Source organism: Mustela nigripes, chromosome 18 (genome assembly GCF_022355385.1).
Source record: "Mustela nigripes isolate SB6536 chromosome 18, MUSNIG.SB6536, whole genome shotgun sequence".
NCBI classification, from domain to species: Eukaryota; Metazoa; Chordata; class Mammalia; order Carnivora; family Mustelidae; genus Mustela; species Mustela nigripes.
This window is the reverse complement of record NC_081574.1, coordinates 38,426,777-38,445,410: the sequence shown is the minus strand read 5'-3', so window position 1 is coordinate 38,445,410 and position 18,634 is coordinate 38,426,777. Positions and strand designations below refer to the sequence as shown.

The window sequence follows — 18,634 nt, the reverse complement described above, 5'->3', positions numbered from 1 at the left end:
GAATTTATATTTGCTTAAAGATTTGTAAATTATCATTAATGTTCATAGTTTTTTTTAAAGATTTTATTTATTTATTTGAGAGAGAGACAGTGAGAGAGAACATGAGCGAGGAGAAGGTCAGAGAGAGAAGCAGACTCCCCATGGAGCTGGGAGCCCGATGCGGGACTCGATCCCGGGACTCCGGGATCATGACCTGAGCCGAAGGCAGTCGTCCAACCAACTGAGCCACCCAGGCATCCCAATGTTCATAATCATTAAAAGGTTATGTCTCGATAGCATTTTCTGGTTGTTCAACCTTTACAGGCTCATAAGTGTCTTTCCATATGTCCTTTATCAACAACCAAGCAGCGAGGGAAAAAGCAAAAAAGGAGAGAGAAGCAAAAACCAGGAAACAGACTCTTAACTAGAGAGAACAAACCGATGATTACCAGAGGGCAGATGAGTGAGGGGACAGGGCCCTGAGTAATGTACAGAACAGCTGAACCACCACATTGTAAACCTGAAACCAACAGTAACACTGTTGTACTGGAATTAAAATTAAAAACTTAATATGGGGCGCCTGGGTGGCTCAGTGGTTAAAGCCTCTACCTCAGGTCATGATCCCAGGGTCTTGGGATCGAGCCTTGCATCGGGCTCTCTGCTCCGCAGGGAGCCTGCTTCCTCCTCTCTCTCTGCCTGCCTCTCTGCCTACTTGTGGTCTGTCTGTCAAATAAATAAAAATCTTAAAAATAAAAAAAATTAAAAACTTAATAAGAACAAATAAAGCCTTTATCATCAGGAGGGCAGATCTCTGGAATAAGTGTCATTCTTCAACCTAAGCCTCCCGGTTGTCGTCACTACCTCTGCCCTTGGAGAATACCAAGGTTCTCACTTCTTCCTTCTCTGGTTCAGCAACAGAGTTATGCATCAGGCAGAGGAAAAAAGTAAAACATGGTCTGTCTATCACTTTCACTCATCACCAAGAACTGAGTTTTTAAAAGATGGGGAGGGGGAAAGGTAAGAGACTGACATTGTTCACTGCTAGGCATTCCCCCTGATTATCTGTCTCCTGATTCTATTTGTGCCCTTACCTATAAAACCAAAAGGAACACGTGAAGGGCTTCAGGCAGGAGAGCCCTGGGGATCATTTCAAACAGCCCCAAAGCAAACAACACTGTGAGCATGAACATAATACCTACGTGGTAACAGCGTTCGGAATTCCAGAACACAGTCAGGTTTGTTCCGCGCAGTTCATTGTGGATGAGCAGCAAAGCCTGATCCATCTTCAGCTCTACATGCTTTTTTTTATCTAAGTCTGGTAAGAATTAGGAAAAGAAAGTTTAGGAAAAAAAATGAAAAAGCATCTGAAAGACACATTAGAGACAAAGTGCACCTGTGTGAACAGTGTGGGTTCATAGACGTGCTTCTCAAAGGCTTGCACTTGGGGGCTTTGGGGTCTCTAGTCCCTTACTTTGTGGACACACAACTGAATGACTCTGCACATGGGCACGTATGCACACACACACACACACACACACTTTTGCACACATGCCACCACTAGAGATGAGGATTCGGTTAACACCATTCACATCCTGTGTGTAAACGGACCATGTGGGACCAAGTTCATCAAGTGCTAAATTGTGAGGGGCACTGAATTTACTAGTTTCACAGATCTTCTATCTGACAATATGCCAATCTCATAAACTGGTATTTTCTCCATTTTGCAGATGAAGAAATTAAGGCTTACAAAGATTTGATCATTGCACATGGCCAGAGTTCTGCAAAATCACTGTGTAGTTCCAGAGCCCAGACTTTCCTGGACCTTGTTACTCCATTCTGAATGCAGCTCAGGAGACGTCAGGATGCCCAGTCAGCAGGGCTCTACAGGGATGTGCATAAACTTTAAAGTTGCGAAACTCTGGGGCACCTGGGTGGCTCAGTGGGTTAAGCCGCTGCCTTCGGCTCGGGTCATGATCTCAGGGTCCTAGCATCGAGCCCTGCATCAGGCTCTCTGCTCAGCAGAGCCTGCTTCCTCCTCTCTCTCTGCCTGCCTCTCTGCCTGCTTGTCAAATAAATAAATAAAATCTTTAAAAAAAAAAAAAAAAAGTTGCGAAACTCTGCCTTATATCACTTGGGTTTGACTTCTGAATCTCTTTCCGGTTTCCACAGCAGATTTGAAGTAAGAACAGAGGATGAGTCTCAGTCTGAAGGAAGAAAGACCCACTGCTCTGTATTCCTTATGCTTAGAGCTCAGCAATCTACTAGATGCTCGTAGGATGACCTAAAGACCACCATCATGAACAGTCTAAATTTCACCTGCCAACTTGGTAGGCAAAGGAAGAAAACTACTATAGGCTAAAGTGAAAGCAAAATGTTTCATTTAGACCTACCCATTTATACTATTATATGAAAGAGAAATTAACTTGACCTCTAGCTTCTAGGCCAAAAAACTATTTAATAACACAATGAGAAAGGTAAAATCTAGGCTTTTTTTTTTTTAAAGATTTTATTTATTTACTTGTGAGAGAGAGCACAGGTGGGGTAGGAAGAGGAACAAGCAGACGCTCCCTGACCAAGGAGTCCAATGTGGAGCTCGGTCCCAGGACCCTGGGATCATGACCTGAGCCGAAGACAGACATTCAACCAACTGAGCCACCCAGGTGCCCCCTAGCCTCTTTTTTTTTTTTTTTTTTAAGAGGGAGAAGCAGATTTCCCACTGAACAGAGAACCTGATGCAGGGCTCAATTCCAGAACCCTGGGATCATGACCTGAGTTGAAGATGCTTAACTGACTGAGCCACTGAGGTGCTCCTAATCTAGCCTCTTTTATTTTGCAATATGGGATCTTCCTTCAGGGCTCCCCGGAAACTCATGTGAACAGTTAATTGGTTAATTCAGGAAATTTTTCTAAATTGCTCTTTTTAAAGTTTACCTGAATTTACCCTTATTTAGCTCTCCGTAAAGACAAAACCCACAATATATCATTTTCTTTTTTCTTTTTTTTTATTTATCTGAGAGAAAGAGAGCATAAGCAGAAGGGGCAGAGGGAAAGAGAATCTCAAGCAGACCCCACACTAAGCACAGGGAGCCAGACGTGGGGCTCAAACCCAGGACTCTGCAATCATGACCTGAGCCAAAACCAAGAGTTGGACACTTAACCAACTGTACCACCCAGGCACCCCAACAATATATAACTCTTAATAATCTATTGAAAATCTTTTCCCTCTCTAAACTATATAAAGTTATACCCATCACTTTTTCTTTCCTTTGTTAACCTTCTGAAGAGCTTCTTCTAGTAGGAGCAGTGGTTAGGACCAGGGATAAAACATGGTGACATGGTGGGTTAAGTGTCTGGACTCCAAGTTACACCAACATGAATTTGAATCCCACCCTGTCTCAGCTTCCTCACCAATAAATTAAGAGTCTAGAGGTTCTGCACTCGATTTCTATTGTGGGGCGAAGCTTCCCACACCACAAGCAATTCTCAGACACCAACTGGGCGTCCTACAATTCAACTCAACTTTGACACTCTTTACCTGGAGACAGTGTCAGGTCCCATAGACAGGGGCTCAGTCCCACAAGACCCGCCAGCACCTTTAGACATGGGTGGTGCAGGTTACCACCCATGCCTCTGACCATTGAGTGAGAGACACCTCAGTTTTGATTAATTTGCTAGAGTGCCTCACGGAACTCAGGGAAACATTTTACTAGTACATTACTGGTATATTATAAAACTACATAACTCAGGAACAGCCAGATGGTAGAGATACATAAAGCAAGAGGAGGGGAAAGAGCACAGAGCTACCATGTCCTCTCCTAGGCCACCATTCTCCCCAAATCTCCAATTGTTCTCCAACCCAGAAGTTCTCTGAACCCCATCCTTTGAATTTTTATGGAGGCTTCATTACACAGGCAATTGATGAAACCATTGGTCATTAGTGCCTGATTCAACCTCCAGCCCCTCCCCTCCTCCCTGGAAGCCAGCTGTGGGACTGAGCTCCAGCCTTCTCATCACAGGGTTGGTTCTCAGGGCAACCAGCCCCATCCTCAGGTGCGGCACAAAGGTTACCTCATTAACATAACAAACACACCTGGGCCTGCTCTCAGCACTGAGGAAATTCACAAGAAATGGGGATGAAGACCAAATACCTATTTCTTCATATAAGCCACAGTATCACGAGTTGTAATATTGTGTTCTTCATAGGACTGCTGGGAAGGCTACGAATGACAAGATAGGTAATGTGGTCGGTGCAGAATCTGAAACAAAGTAACTGGTCAACACAGGATAACGGTAACATCCAGGCCACAGCCAACCAATGCAGAATCAACGTTAGGAATATATGGTTAAATATTCTCCACAGCTGTTTCTGCTCTTTCCATGTAACTTCATTTCCAACTCCTTCCCATTTCCTCTTTCTTCCTAATGTAAGAAATGATGTCATAGACAGCTGAAAATTAACATGGGCTCCTGTTGACATAGTTCCTTAACTTCCAGGAGGGAAATTTTATAGCCTTTTAAATAGTGTTTGCTATGCCACTGCCAAACCCCCCTCTAATTTAGCTGCAATTTATGACAGTTGTGTCACTTGCACTCCCAGGTGATACAAATTACACACCCAAATGTGCACCGGGCCCCAACAGCCCTATGAAATAGCTACTGATGTCTCCATTTTCCGGATGAGGGATGTGAAGCCTGGAGAGGTCAAACAACTTGCCTCAAGTCACCCACCAGCCATAAGGACTTAGGCTGTGGGCAGTATGACCAGCACCTGACCTCTGTGACCTGAGTCTCCTGAGTCAGGTAAACAGATCTGTTGCCTAGAAGCTGTGCCAGTGATTTTTAGCCTTTTAATTTTTTCCTCATTTTTGAGCCTGATGTATAAAAATATAATTTCCTTATTGTTTTAGTTTTGAAATAATGCTTGACAAGTTTGAAAATGTTTTCCAAATGTTTCCCATCAATATTTTCCTTTCATGGGAATTGTTGGAATGTTCTTTTATTTAACTACTTAACTCCCATTAAAAAGGAGCCTGCAGGCCCAGAATGGAGTCACATATGCTAACCCCCACCCAGATTTAAGACCTACCCCAACTGCAGCTTCAGCTTCTGCCAGAAATGGGGCCTTCAACCAGGCAATCTGGAACTTCCTGGTCAGCATCAGGAGGTAATCTATAGGAAGACCTTTTTCTGTTCCCCCCCAGAAAGGTCACCTTGCCCAAAACAATGCAAATTTTTGTGAATAATTTCCTTTTTCCTCTCCCTCTCTGCCTTTAAAAACCTTTCCTTTTCCGCAGCTCAATGAATTTCCTTTCTGCAGTACTTGCTAGATGGGATGCTGCCCGATTCATGAGTTGTTAAATAAAGCCAATTTGATCTTTAAATTTACTCAGCTGTCTGTTATTTAACACATTTGGTGGCAGTGGTGTGATTGAAGGAGCCTTCCGACGACTCTGGGGAAAATGGGAAACACAGGCATGGTACCCCACAATCACTCTGAGCTCATGGTCTTACTCATCATGTCCGAGTGCCACGGTAAGTTCTCTCTTGTTTCCGTGCTCCACTCTCTGCATCAAGCCCTCAGAGTAACTGCCTCTGCAGTCCACAATCCCAGGCTTTTTGAGTGAAAAACCCCATCCCTTAATCCTGTCCCAAGTTCTGTGTGGGAACTATTGGTGGGGGTATGTAGTTCCCCACCATGGGGAGCCTCCAGGCTGCAGTTCCCATCTGCTGGGCTCTGCTGGTTCAACCCTTTCCCCGGGCCAAGGCTCCACAGGGACTGCTGTTGGTGCACACAGGGCCTTCTACTGGCCACTCCACAGAAACTGCCAAACCCAGGATTTCAGTTAGTTCTCAGATTCCACTCCAGCAAGTGCTGACATTTCAGTCTGCTGTTCTCTGTTGGGAATCCTTCTCCAGATTCCATGCCTGTCGGGAGCAGCTGCAGTTCCCATTTGTTTGGAATCAGTCTATAGGCCCCATTCTTTGAGGTTTGCTGGTTCAACACTTTCCCCAGCCCCCAGTTCTTTGGTTACAGCTCAGGTCCACAGTTTCAGTTCCTCAGATACTACTACTGGTTTCTGTAAATGTGCACATGATGGAAAGGTTAACTGCTCATGGGAATTGGGGAAGCCAAAAAAGCCACAGAAATTGGTAAGCAGGAGTCAAGCATTTAAGAATTGTTGGAGTGCTCACCACTTAGACCAAAGACACCTGTGTTAGGACTAGCGGGCAGAACCAGATGGGTTGACACTAGATCACTTGTCAACCTCAAGAAAAATTCTGTGCAATGAGGTACACCGTGAAACACCACACAACCCCAACCCCACAGCACATCCCTCTGAGGTATTAATCTGGCTCTGAGCAACTCAAAGGCTAAGCTAAAAATTAATAATAAATAACAATAAAGATAAACATAGGATCCTTAATTTCTAAAGAGTGAAGTGTGCCACCATCTGGCATACTTATTTCATGTCTAAGAACTGTGGTCCCAAAAGCTATAAATATCTACAAAAATGGCAAAATTTCACTAACGACAATCTAGAATTACAGTGGCCATTTTGAGTGATGTTCCAATTAGATCAGCTCATTTAAGAAGTGTCCTTAAAAGCAATGATTCACAGAAGCACCTGGGTGGCACAGTGAGTTAAGCCTCTACCTTTGGCTCAGGTCATGATCTCAGGGTCCTGGAATAAAGCCCTGCACTGGGCTCTCTTCTGTGCTGGGAGCTTGCTTCCTCGTCTCTCTCTGGCTGCCTCTCTGCCTCCTTGTGATATCTCTCTCTCTCTCTCAGCCAAATAAATAAATGAATAAATAAATCTTTAAAAAAAACAAAAAAGGATTCCCAAATTAAACAAAGAGAATGTGATACACAATTTTAACTGGTATACAGAGGCCTCCAAAAGGTTCCAAATGGCAAAAGAGCTCCACTGAAATATTTATTGTAAAATACTGAAAATTATTTAAAAAGAGGTACCTGAAGCAAAAGGCTACAGTACTGATGTAATCCCTGCTGCTCCACCAGCCTCCTTTCTCTGAGTGCTCATTCCTCAGTATCCTCTCTCTGAAGTAACTTTACTTGACCGTGAACAAAGTCACCCAAATCAATGATCTTACAGGCATCCCCATATCTACCTTCAAAAGAGGGATCCCCTTATGAGTTCCTCTCAGAGTTGACAAGACTCAGGAACTTCCTGATAAACTGCTACATTATTCCCTTAAAAAGTCAAGGGAAAACTAAAATTGAGAAACAAAACAAGAGGGGCACCTGGGTGGCTCAGTTGGTTGAACATCTGCTTTCAGCTCAGGTCATGATCCCCAAGTCCTGGGATTGAGCCCCACATCGGGCATGGAGGCTGCTTAAGATTTTCTCCCTTCTTCTCCCACTGCTTCATCCCCTTGTGTGCACTCTCTCTCAAAAAAAAAAAAAAAAAAAAAAGAAGAAGAAGAAGGGGGAAAAAAAGATAAGACAAAAGAAAAAACAGAAAAGCTCCCAAATTCTAGTAAATTTCAGAGCTAGGAACTCTTTGCTTTAAACCCCATTCACAGCCTACAGATGGGATCCTGGAAAAACAGATGGAAGCTGGCTAAGTCCTTCTCTAAGCTAAATGTGGGAAAGAGAAACATTCCCGCATAGGTGTATGGATAGGTCAGTCCTTTCACATCCAGACTATAACCTGAATCTTTGAGGAATTAAAAGCAATTCTCCTGATCTTAAAAATCTTTACAAAACTAGAAATGTACATGGAGAGGCAATTCAAAGTTAACCTGTTTATTTCATTGATCTCCAAGCTTCCCCGTTTATCTCAGAAGACATAAATTATTGTCATTAGAAAACCAGAGTCCTGGGGCGCCTGGGTGGCTCAGTGGGTTAAGCCGCTGCCTTCAGCTCAGGTCATGATCTCAGAGTCCTGGGATCGAGTCCCACATCAGGCTCTCTGCTCAGCAGAGAGCCTGCTTCCCTCTCTCTCTCTCTGCCTGCCTCTCCATCTACTTGTGATTTCTCTCTGTCAAATAAATAAATAAAATATTTAAAAAAAAAAGAAAACCAGAGTCCTTATTGGAGGGACTTACATTCTCTTCCTGTGATTTTGAGTTGAAAATACCAAAAGTACAAACCTCAGTGAGATAATTCTTAACAGAAGTAGAATGGAAGGAGTAAAAGTCATCCGAAATTTGGATAAACGAAAAATCATGTATCTTCTCCACAAATATTAATAGAAAAAACTTTAGTCCATCTGCCAGAATAAGTTAGGAACCAACTATTCTTTTGTAAACTAGTGAGTTCTGCATTATCCTATCTGTCTTATGGTAAAAATTTTAAAATAGTAACTCCCAGGTTTCTGCTTATATGTTAATGTCTGTCTGTCTGTCTACCTATCTATGTGTAGGTGTAGATAGGTGGCATTTTCTACCTCTGAAAAATGCTAAATTGCTAAAATTAATTTGTAAAGAGGTCTATAATTGGCTTATAAATTAAGTATTTCTAAATTTCAGAAATAGAATAGAAACTAACTCAAGTGCTTTTTCAGGTTCATACAATCTGGGAAGACATTCATTATTAAACATGGTTTATGTTTGTTGGTTTAATGAAAACAGATATGCCTTTACAGAGTTTTCAACATTAAATAGGACACGTTTATCATAGCAAGTTTTACTCATCAAATATGTTCATATTATCTGTTACTAAATTTGTCAACAAGAAACAGTGGCTATCTAATATCATATCTGAGTTGTGCTGTTTTGTGGGTATTCTAACCATTGTTAAGAACAAGTAAACTGAGGGGCGCCTGGGTGGCTCAGTGGGTTAAGCCTCTGCCTTCAGCTCAGGTCATGATCCCAGGGTCCTGGGATCGAGCCCCACGTTAGGGCTCTCTGCTCGGCAGGGAGCCTGCTTCCTCCTCTCTCTCTGCCTGCCTCTCTGCCTACTTGTGATCTCTCTCTCTGTCAAATAAATAAATAAAATCTTAAAAAAAAAAAAAAAAGAACAAGTAAACTGAATAGGTAGGTAAAAGGTTTTTATGTGAACTTTTTAAGTAGTTTTCCCAAATCTTTTTGGTAACACTGAAACCTTAAAGTTTTGCTAAATCAAGTTTAATTCACTGGGTATCCAGATCATTTCCAACTAAGATAAAATACTGGAACATTAAGTACTGAATATAGGCTTGACCACTTTTTGCTTCCTTTTACAGAGGAACTGAAGATCTTTGAGTCTATTAGTAAACATGCCTCATGCCACCCCGAGAAATTTTCTATGAAAAAAGCACCTGTTTCTAGAAGTCATAACATTTATAAGTCTGCCTGAAAGAGGATTCAGCTGCCTCCATTTTGACCTCAGACTTTCTTTCCAGCTTGTCTCTTGGGTCAGGGGGAAGACCCTGAGGGCAAAGCATCCTCTGCAACATCCCCCTCAAGCAATAACCACTGCCCAGAGCCAGCAACATACCACCTTTGATTGACTGTAAGACAGTGGTGGACAAAATCTGATGGTAAAAAAGAAAGATGTAGAAGACTTGTGAAAAAGGAATCTCTGAAAGGAGTTTAATGAGTGGTCAGGCTGGCTACAATTAAAATGAATCTATTTAAAAGTAAGCAGTTTTTTTTTAATTCAATTAGCCAACATACAGTACATTATTAGTATCAGATGTAGTGAGGTTTTTTGTTTTTTTAATATAATCTCTATGCCAACACGGGGATCCAACTCAGGACCCCAAGATCAAAAGTCATATGCTCCACCAGTCAGGAGTCCCTAAAAATGAGTTTAAATGTCAGGAGTACCCTAGTGCAAAGTTAGAATTTGGTTTTTCTCTCCATTAAAAGGACAAAGTTGTTTTAGGTTATTGGTCTGCTCTTAATAAATTATAAGCAAAATTTCTTCTTCATCTTTAATGTAATCTGCCTAGAAAGACAAAAATTCTGTTTTGTCTTTATCAGGTCTTTAATTAGGGAAAAAAGCAGGGTCTTTTCAATATTAAAATAGCCACAGCTATAAATAAATAAATAAATAAATAAAATAGCCACAGCTTTGTACAACTATTTGACTCTCTGTATTTGCCTGTGAAGTATTTGTAACTTGGTGAAATGGAAACTAAATATTGTTTCACAGTGACCTATGATCCCAAACCTTTTGATACCTTAACAAAGGTCCCCAAAATCAAACTCTAAATGAAGTCTTCTTGACCTTTAACTAGCTTTGGGTTTTCCAGACAGTCCCTTGGAATATCTCAAAGGATCTGTTCTCTTTATAAAAGAGAAGATGTTAACAGGCATATCTGGTATGTTACATTACATGGGAAGCACTGTCAAGCAAATGATGCTAAACCTTCTTGGATTATATCTGCCTGATATATGTTATTAATATAAGTGTTTCAGAAACTGTATGAAATTCCTGAAGACAGAATAGGCACTGATATGTTAACACTTGTAATTACAGTTACTGTCTGAACATGCAATCACAAAAATAACCAAATTTCCTTGTCAATTCTATTGTAATGAACTTTTCAGATCTGTAATGGGCATTTTTAAGTCTTTTGTCATTTACAGAGAGTTGTTTTACTCAGATGCTTTTACAAAAGCTTCCTGCAAATGTGTTTTATCTTAGAGGAAATTCATGGAAAGAGTCTGACAAGTACTCTAGAATACAGGTTTCTGATCACTTTCAGATCATGCAACTGAACTGGGTAAAAATTTCCAGAACTATGAACCTGGGTGGCTCAGTTAAGCATCGGACTTAGTGTCAGCTCACTTCAGGTCATGACCTCATTGGTCATGGGACTGAGCCCCTCACTGGGCTCTGTGAGTCTGCTTGAGAAGACTCCCTTCCCCCAACTCACAAGCACATGCATGCACTCTTCTCTAAAACAAATAAATCTTTTAAACAAAAGGGGGGGCACCTGGGGCGCCCAGCTGGTTGAGTTCCAACTCTTAGTTTTGGCTCAAGTCATGATCTCAGGGTCATGAGACTAAGCCCACATCAGGCTCTGTGCTTGGTGGGGAGTCTGCTTGGAACTCTCTCCCTTTCCCTCTGCCCCTCCCCCTACTCACACGCTCTCTAATAATAAAAAAATCTTAAAAAAAAAAATTCCAGAACTAGTGGGAAAACAGTATTCAAGTAGGACAAAACTTAATAACATGGGATTGAATGAACCAAGCAGGAGGACTATAAAATTTTTGTGACTTCTTGTTTAAAATGCTGCTAGTGGGTGCCTGGGTGGCCCAGTTGGTTAAGCAACTACCTTCAGCTTATGTCATGGCCCGGGAGTCCCCACATGGAGTCCTGCCTCGGGCTCCTGGCTCCATGGGGAGTCTGCTTCTCCCTCTCACCTCCTCCCCTCTCATATTCTCTCTCACACTCTCTCTCTCTCAAATATATAAATAAAATCTTAAAACACACATACACGCGCGCGCACACCCATGGTTCTCTAATATTTTGCTTTTCCAGATTTTAAGAAACCACCTTCTCTTTTCTCTAAAGGTATCAACAAATTGATAAGGTATGCCTTTGGGAACAAAGATGAAACATTTACTTTTTCTCCCTAATTCCTCCAGAATTGGAAACCTCTTGGGTATTCCTTTCATGGCCATATTTACAGATTCAATGAATCTGACTGTTGTAACCAGACACCACTGGAAACCTTGGCTAGACTACTAAAGCTTTGACCAGCACATCATATTTGAGAGAGATACGCCTACACTCAGATATGACCAAACAGCTTTAAAGAACTAAGATTGATGTGAACTGCTGCGATCTGAGAGCAGCCAAGATAGAATTCTTGAAACATCTTTGGTGCAAAAAGAATGGTTTTATTCAAGCATGGGGACAGGACACACAGAAAGAGCTACACTGGGGTTGTGGGGAGTAACTAATTATATCCTTTCAAGTTGGGAGTTGGTTAGGGATAGCCTAAGTCCCTAAGGAATTTGGAAGCAAGGCTTCCAGGACCTTGAGGGGCTAGCTTAGGAAAAGGTCGTTTACTGTCTAGTAAAACCTTAGTCATGAGACCCTTCAGATGGTATCAGTGGGCCATATGTTTAGAGGATGATTGTTAATACATAACTTGGGAGGGTGGGTGGAGCTAAAGTAAGCTTCTAAAGGGATTTACATATGTTAAAGATTTATAGGATCTCATGAGGTTGTCTAATGCCAAGCTAAGGTTGTCTTTTGCTTCTAGCAAAGTATTAACATTTAGGCAGTTGAGTTCCTGGAGGAAAGTCACTCTGCCTGTCCCAAGTATTTTTCTATGGACTCTAAGTTATAAGAAAGTTTAATTTTCCTCCCCTATATTTCTTTTGATTTTGTTCTCTACATCAAGGTTGACTTTGTGGAGCCAATAAAAAGCCTCTTGGCAAACACCTTGCTTACAAGATTCCAGCAAAGTAATATTAAAAAGAGCTTATATTGGGGCACCTGAGTGGTTCAGTCAGTTAAGCATGGGACTCTTGAACTCAGCCCAGGTCTTGATCTCAGCGTTATGAGTTCAAGCCCTGCATTGGGCTCCACACTGGGTGCGAAGCCTACTTAAAATAAAAAATAATTTTAATTTTTTTTTTAAAAAGAGTTTATATAATCCAAAAACTATATATATATGTATATAATACATATACATTTATTTTTTTTATTTTTTTATTTTTTAAAGGGAGGGGATGCCTGGGTAGTGCAGTCAGTTCAGCATCTGACTCCTGATTCTAGCTTGGGTTGCGATCTTGGGGTCATGGGATCAGGCCCCATACTGGCCTCCACACTCAGTGCAGCATCTACTTGGGACTCTCTCTGCCTCTCCTCCCCCCCATAAATAAATAAATATTTTTTAAAAATTAAAAAATAAAAGAGGGAAGGATACCTGGCTGGCTCAGTTGATAGAATGTATGGACTGTTGATCTTGGGGTCATGAGCTCAAGCCCAATACTGGGCACAGAGCTTGTTTAAAAATAAATTTTAAAAAAAGAGAGAAAAAAATCTATAACCAATTTCTAAAAGAAAGAGCTTATATGGTCAATCACTATTGTTGGCAAAGCTTAAAGCAAAGAAATTAGTTTTACTCTTCAAAATGAGTAGAAGGAAGAAATGTAGAAGGAAGAAATGTTTACCCTTTTGTCTGTTTTGATTCTAATCCTCTTAACTGTCTTTGAGGTTCTGCTCTAAGTTGGACTGGCTCCTGAATTATTCTAGTTTCTTCAAAAATTTGGCTCCGACTCTCCAAACGAATGTTTCCACTTTTCTCCCAGCCTTCTGATTTGGAATCACCAAGAACAAAGACTGCCCTTGGATCTCCTTGGGAGGCACTCCAGGTCCTTGTCACCACCCAGATGGCAGCCAGACTTCAGGGACTTAAAGCCTGGAAATGCATCTCACTGCTGAAGAAGGCTCTACCTGACATGGAGTCCTTTACAAGCCCTGGAGACCTCCAGATTCAACTGAACAGGACAGGAAGGAGCTGACAGCAAAGCAGAGTGCTTCCTCCCAAGATGCCACGTCAACACTTCATACTTCAAAAGTGAAACTCTTTCTTCCTCCTTTTCTGTCCTTTACTCTGGCACTGGCCTGGAAACATAACGCCATCATCTGTATCACCCAGGCCACTGCTAAAATGGGTAACTTCTGGAATTTACAACAACTTTTTATGTTAGGCTAAGAGGAAACCTAGCTGACCCTTTGGCTTGAACAGGAAAATACAAACAATCCCTGTGAATGAATCCATTCATCACGCCCATGTAGCAGGAAGTGCCTTGTGCCCCCAAAAGAGTTTATCTTTATCTGTGGTGGTTATCACTATGAATGCTGCTTAGTCTAACTGTGGTCCTAAGAACTAAGGCCAAATGAACTAAGACAGCTCACCGATTCACCCTCCAGGACTGACACTGTCCAGTTAGAAAGGAATTACCAGAAGGCATTCACGACTCCAATTCACGTCCTTTGGCAGGACCACACTTCATTGGTTAGGAGTACATGTCAACGAGAATACGTTCAGAAACCTCTCCTAAACTCTAAAGGATAGTGCAAAATCCAGTGCTAATGACAACAGCTGCCCAATAAAGATCCTATAGAAAGTTGTTCTTAATAACAGGATAGCCCTTGGTTATATTTTAGCTAAAAAAAAAAGAGATGTCTGAACTATGGCTAAAACCACCGGCTGCATCTGCATTCATGCATTCACACTTCTGGAGAAGTTGAAATGCGGACATATGATCATGGAGCAAGCCACCTGGCTTACAGTGGTGACTCCTTCACCAGGGTCTGTCTTTGACTCAACTGACCTTGATTTTGATTAGTTTGGGACTTGGGGACCCATATGGCTCTGAAATGCACTCCAGACACTGGGAATTATCCTGCTTGTAATAATCACAGAAGTTCTAGCCTCTCAAAAGCTCTCAATACATGTTTACAGCCACTAACCACCACGCAAATGATCTGCTTAATACATGAACATCAGAAAGAAACGAAGAAAAAGACCAACTTAAAAGACCGTAAACCTTGAAATTGTGGCCTATGAATCTCACAAAGCTTAAAACAAGGGCGCCTGGGTGACTCAGCTGGTTAGGTGTCTGCCGGGTCATAATACTGGGGTCCTGGGATGGAACCCTGCATCATCCGCTCCCTGCTCAGTGGTGAGCCTTCTCCCTCTCCTTCTGCCACTCCCCAGCTTGTACTCTCTGCCAAGTAAATAAATTTTTAAAAATCTAAAAAGCAAAACAAAACAAAAAACAACATGACCTATGCATACCACACAAAGGATCGACAAAATTTCAGATTTTGTTCAGATTTGGAGCTGAGAGTGCCATTAGAGCCTTATACTTAAATCACACCTCTCAGTTATGCCGAGAATCTGATCAAAAGGTGGAAACTGTTGGGCGTCTGGGTGGCTCAGTGGGTTAAGCCTCTGCCTTTGGCTTGGGTCATGATCTCAGGGTCCTGGGACGGAGCCCCGAATCGGGCTCTCTGCTGATCAGGGAGCCTGCTTCCTCCTCTCTCTCTGCCTGCCTCTCTGCCTCCTTGTGATTTCTCTGTCAAATAAATAAACAAAATCTTCAAAAAACAGAAAAGAAAAGAAAGGTGGAAATTGTTAACAAGGAGACAGCAGGCCCCAAATGCAGTCACTTATGGTACACCCCACCAAGACTTAATACCTAACTGCACCTTCACCTCTCAGAAAAGTGACCTTTAGGCAGCCAACCTGAAACTTCCTGGTCAGCACTGGACCCCTTTCATTACCCTTAGAAGAACATCCTGGCCTAAAATGCATTCTTTGCTAATGATTTCCTTTTTTCCTTTCCCTCTCTGCCTCTTAAAACATTTCCTTCTCTGCTGCTTGAGGGAGCTTCCTTCCGTTTGCTAGATGGGATACTGGCCAATTCATGAATTACTGAATAAAGCCAATTTGATCTTTACATTTACCCAGCTGAGTTTTGTTATTTAACACCCCTTCCGTCTTCAGGCTCTGGGGATTGTATCATTTCTTTACATAGCACAGATGTCAAATCTTTTGTCAAACCTGTCAAAGACATGTGTCGTACCATGTTTTCAAATAGTTCTTTTTAGTTTCCTTGCTCAGTTTTGATAGTTTTCATTTTCAAATTTATAGTCACTATCCATTTTTCATAGTTGGAATAACTAATCCTTTTATCCATATTCTTGATTCTTTGGTAGTGGGTGGAGTAAGTTTCTTGATTTATGCTTCATTTTCCATAGGAATTTCAGACTTTAACAGTTTTTTTTTTTAAGATTTTATTTATTAATTTGACACAGAGAGAGAGACAGCACGAGAGGGAACACAAGCAAGGGGAGTGGGAGAGGGAGAAACAGGCTTCCTGCAGAGCAGAGAGCCCAATGTGGGGCTCAATCCTAGAGCCCTGGGATCATAACCCAAGCTGAAGGCAGATGCTTAACAACTGAGCCACACAGGTATCCCTAGACTATAAAAGGTCTTAGTAGTCATCATAAGGATGCAACTCCCAAGCTATCCACTATGACATCTAAATTGAACTTGATGCTCAGTTTCAACAAAAAGCTGCCAACTTCTGATACTGATGACCTTAGAAATACCAGGGTAACACTCAATGAGTATTATATCCAAAACAATTCTTTCCTCCTCTCCTGTCTACAGTGTCCTGTGCCTGAGTAACTGTGCCGTTGATATATTAGAATTTTGTTTCCAAATATTTAATTTCTGGTTCTAGCTCTCTGCTCATGAGTTTCTTTGAGGAACAAATTTTTAAAGACATTGTCTATTTACTATTATTTTTTTCTTTCTACTAAACTGGAGTCCTCAAATCAAGCAGAGACTGAGTTCTTAGGAGGAAGTTGTCCAGCCCGAACCTGAACTCCAGGTGGCACTAAAAGCTTAGCTGTTCTCTCAACACAGCTTCATGAAGGTTCTGGAGTGGATCACTTAAAAATATTAATATGTTCTCCCTCACTCCACTGAATTACTATATACAAACCACCTTTTTCCTAAAATAATTCCTGCTATTAACTGGTGCTAAAGTATAAAGAAAAAGAATTGCCCCCTGACAACTTAGGACTGGCGTGATTACATAACCTCTTAGGGTCCATTTCCTCCAATATAAAAGGGGGGGTAGAGGAGACAGAGTCAGGGGTGGGGGAGGCAGTTAATACAAAATGTTATCCGCTAAGATGGTTTCCCAAAACTCACTTTGTCTTTGCCCTACAAGATTCTGTTTGGGGAGGTGGGGCCGTCTGAACTACACGCACCGACGCCAAACCCCCCCATTCTGATACAGAAAGGGGGATGGGAGGAGGGGGCAGGGGACAGGCAGACCTTTCCCCAAACCCTGACCAAGTAGGGTTTGCTGCATTTGACGGATCCCACAATCGCTGAACAAAGCATCCCCCGGGGAGGAACTGGGGGCTATCATCGGGGCCATCGGGTCCCAACGGAGCCCTGGGATGCCCGTTTCGGGGGCTCTAGGGGAGTACTTTTCACCATCCCCTCCCCCGAGAAAGGGGAGACCAGGCAGATCATGAAAACACGAGCGGAGCTGAGTGCGGACACTTCCAGCCGCGCAGGAGACTCACCCCCCGGCAAAAACACCCCGCGCGGCCCCTCCCAGGCCAAGAACCTCGTTCCGTGGCTTCCCAGCGAACCCAGGCCGCGACTGTCCCTCGCATCACCTCAGAGGGAAAATGTGGCTGCGGGCGCTCGCTACCGGCGTTCGAGTTTCACCAGCGCCTGGGACCGACGCCCCCCCTGCGCCGCCGGCGGAGTTTTTAACTCCAGGTCGGACGTGCGCTCGGTGCCCGCGCGGGGAGTTTGGTGCCCGCGCGGCGGAGGCTCTTCCCCGCCCAGGGCAGGCCCGGGCTGCCGCGCGGCGTGCCCCGTTGGCGGCCCCGGACGGCGGCTCCCGGCTCCAGCCGCCCGCCGCGCCGCTGCCACGCGCCACGTCCTCTGTCCCTTCGCCGAGCGGACTTGGCCGGCGCAGCGGCCCCGCACACAGAAGCTGGCGGAGGGCGGGCCGTCGCGCACACCCCTTTCCGGGCCGGTCCGCCTCTCACTTAGCCGTACGTTTGGGGAGTAACAGGTCTCCCCATCAGATGCTAAGACAAAAGTCGCCTGGAGACCTGGGTGCCCGGCAGCCTCAGGACGCGCGCGCAGGCGAAGGGGCGCGGGGTTGCACCGCTCCGCGGCTCTCCCGGCTCCCCGAGGCCCTCCCGCGTGTTTCCCGGCCGGGTGGCGCTCTGGGGACGCTGCGGTCGGGCCCCTCCGCGGGACCAGCCCCCGAGCCCGCGAGGCTGACCCGCGCGGTATCTACGACAGCGGCCAAATGTGCCGAGACCCCCGGCCCGGGGGACGCGTACTACGGCGCACGGCGAACAGAAACTAGTTCCGGAGACCGGCTTTCTCCAGAGCGCTCGGCCACGGCGCTGCCCAGCCGGGAGGGGGCGGCGCGTAGTCCCGGAGGAGGGGACAGTCGCGCGGACCCAGCGGAACGGGTGGCGGAAGGGGGCGCAGCGGCCCGGGGTCCGCTGAGCAGCCCGGGGGAGCCGCGGCGCGCACTCACCTCGCGGTGGGGCGGCCTCGGCGTCGCGCTCCGGGGAGCCACCGGGGGCCAGCACTGCGGCGCTCAACACCGACGCGGCCAGCAGCAGCGCGGCCAGCGCCGGGCCCGCGCCCCGCGCCCCGCTCATGCCGCCCGCCGCCGCCTCGGACACCGCTTCTCCGCCGCCGCCGCCGCCGCCGCGCTCCCGGGTCCTGCGCTTCTCCGCGGCGCACGGCCGCGCGCCCGTCATCGCCTCCCTCCCGGCCGCCGTCACCGCCGCCGCCCGACTCACCCTCGGGGGCGGGGCGAAGCGGGAGCCGGGGGCGGGGCGCGCGGGTCGCTCCGGCGTCCAGGCCCGGCGTCGGAAGGATTCGCGAGCGCAGTGAGGGGCCGAGAGTCTCTCCCAGCGCGTCGGGCACTTTGTCCCGCGGACACAGGCCGCCTGCAGGCCACGAGCCTCGGCTCTCCAGTCTCTGGCCACTCCCCTGAGCAACTTTCTGCCCCAGCGCCGGGTACAAACGGGCGTTAGTGTCCTCTGCCCCCGGTTCTGGAAATGCCTTGGTAAGCAAGACAGCCAGAGCCCCAGCTCCCAGGGAGTTCACCCTCCAGAGGCAGAGATGCGCCTCCAATGCCACCGTGAGGTGCCCCCACCCTGAAGCTCTGT

At 44.9% G+C, this 18,634-nt stretch overlaps 1 protein-coding gene across 1 annotated transcript in view; it reads right to left on the bottom strand.

Moving 5' to 3' along the window:
- Window positions 1-18,231, bottom strand: part of HGSNAT (heparan-alpha-glucosaminide N-acetyltransferase) — a 45,982-nt gene extending 27,751 nt beyond the window's left edge. The window contains exons 1-2 of the mRNA XM_059384101.1: window positions 17,992-18,231; window positions 1,179-1,294 (exon numbers count right to left, since the gene is read on the bottom strand). Of these exons, the coding sequence (XP_059240084.1) occupies window positions 1,179-1,294; window positions 17,992-18,220 (345 nt within the window). The 5' untranslated portion in view covers window positions 18,221-18,231. The remainder of the gene's footprint in view (window positions 1-1,178; window positions 1,295-17,991) is intronic.
- Window positions 18,232-18,634: the final 403 nt, after the last annotated feature.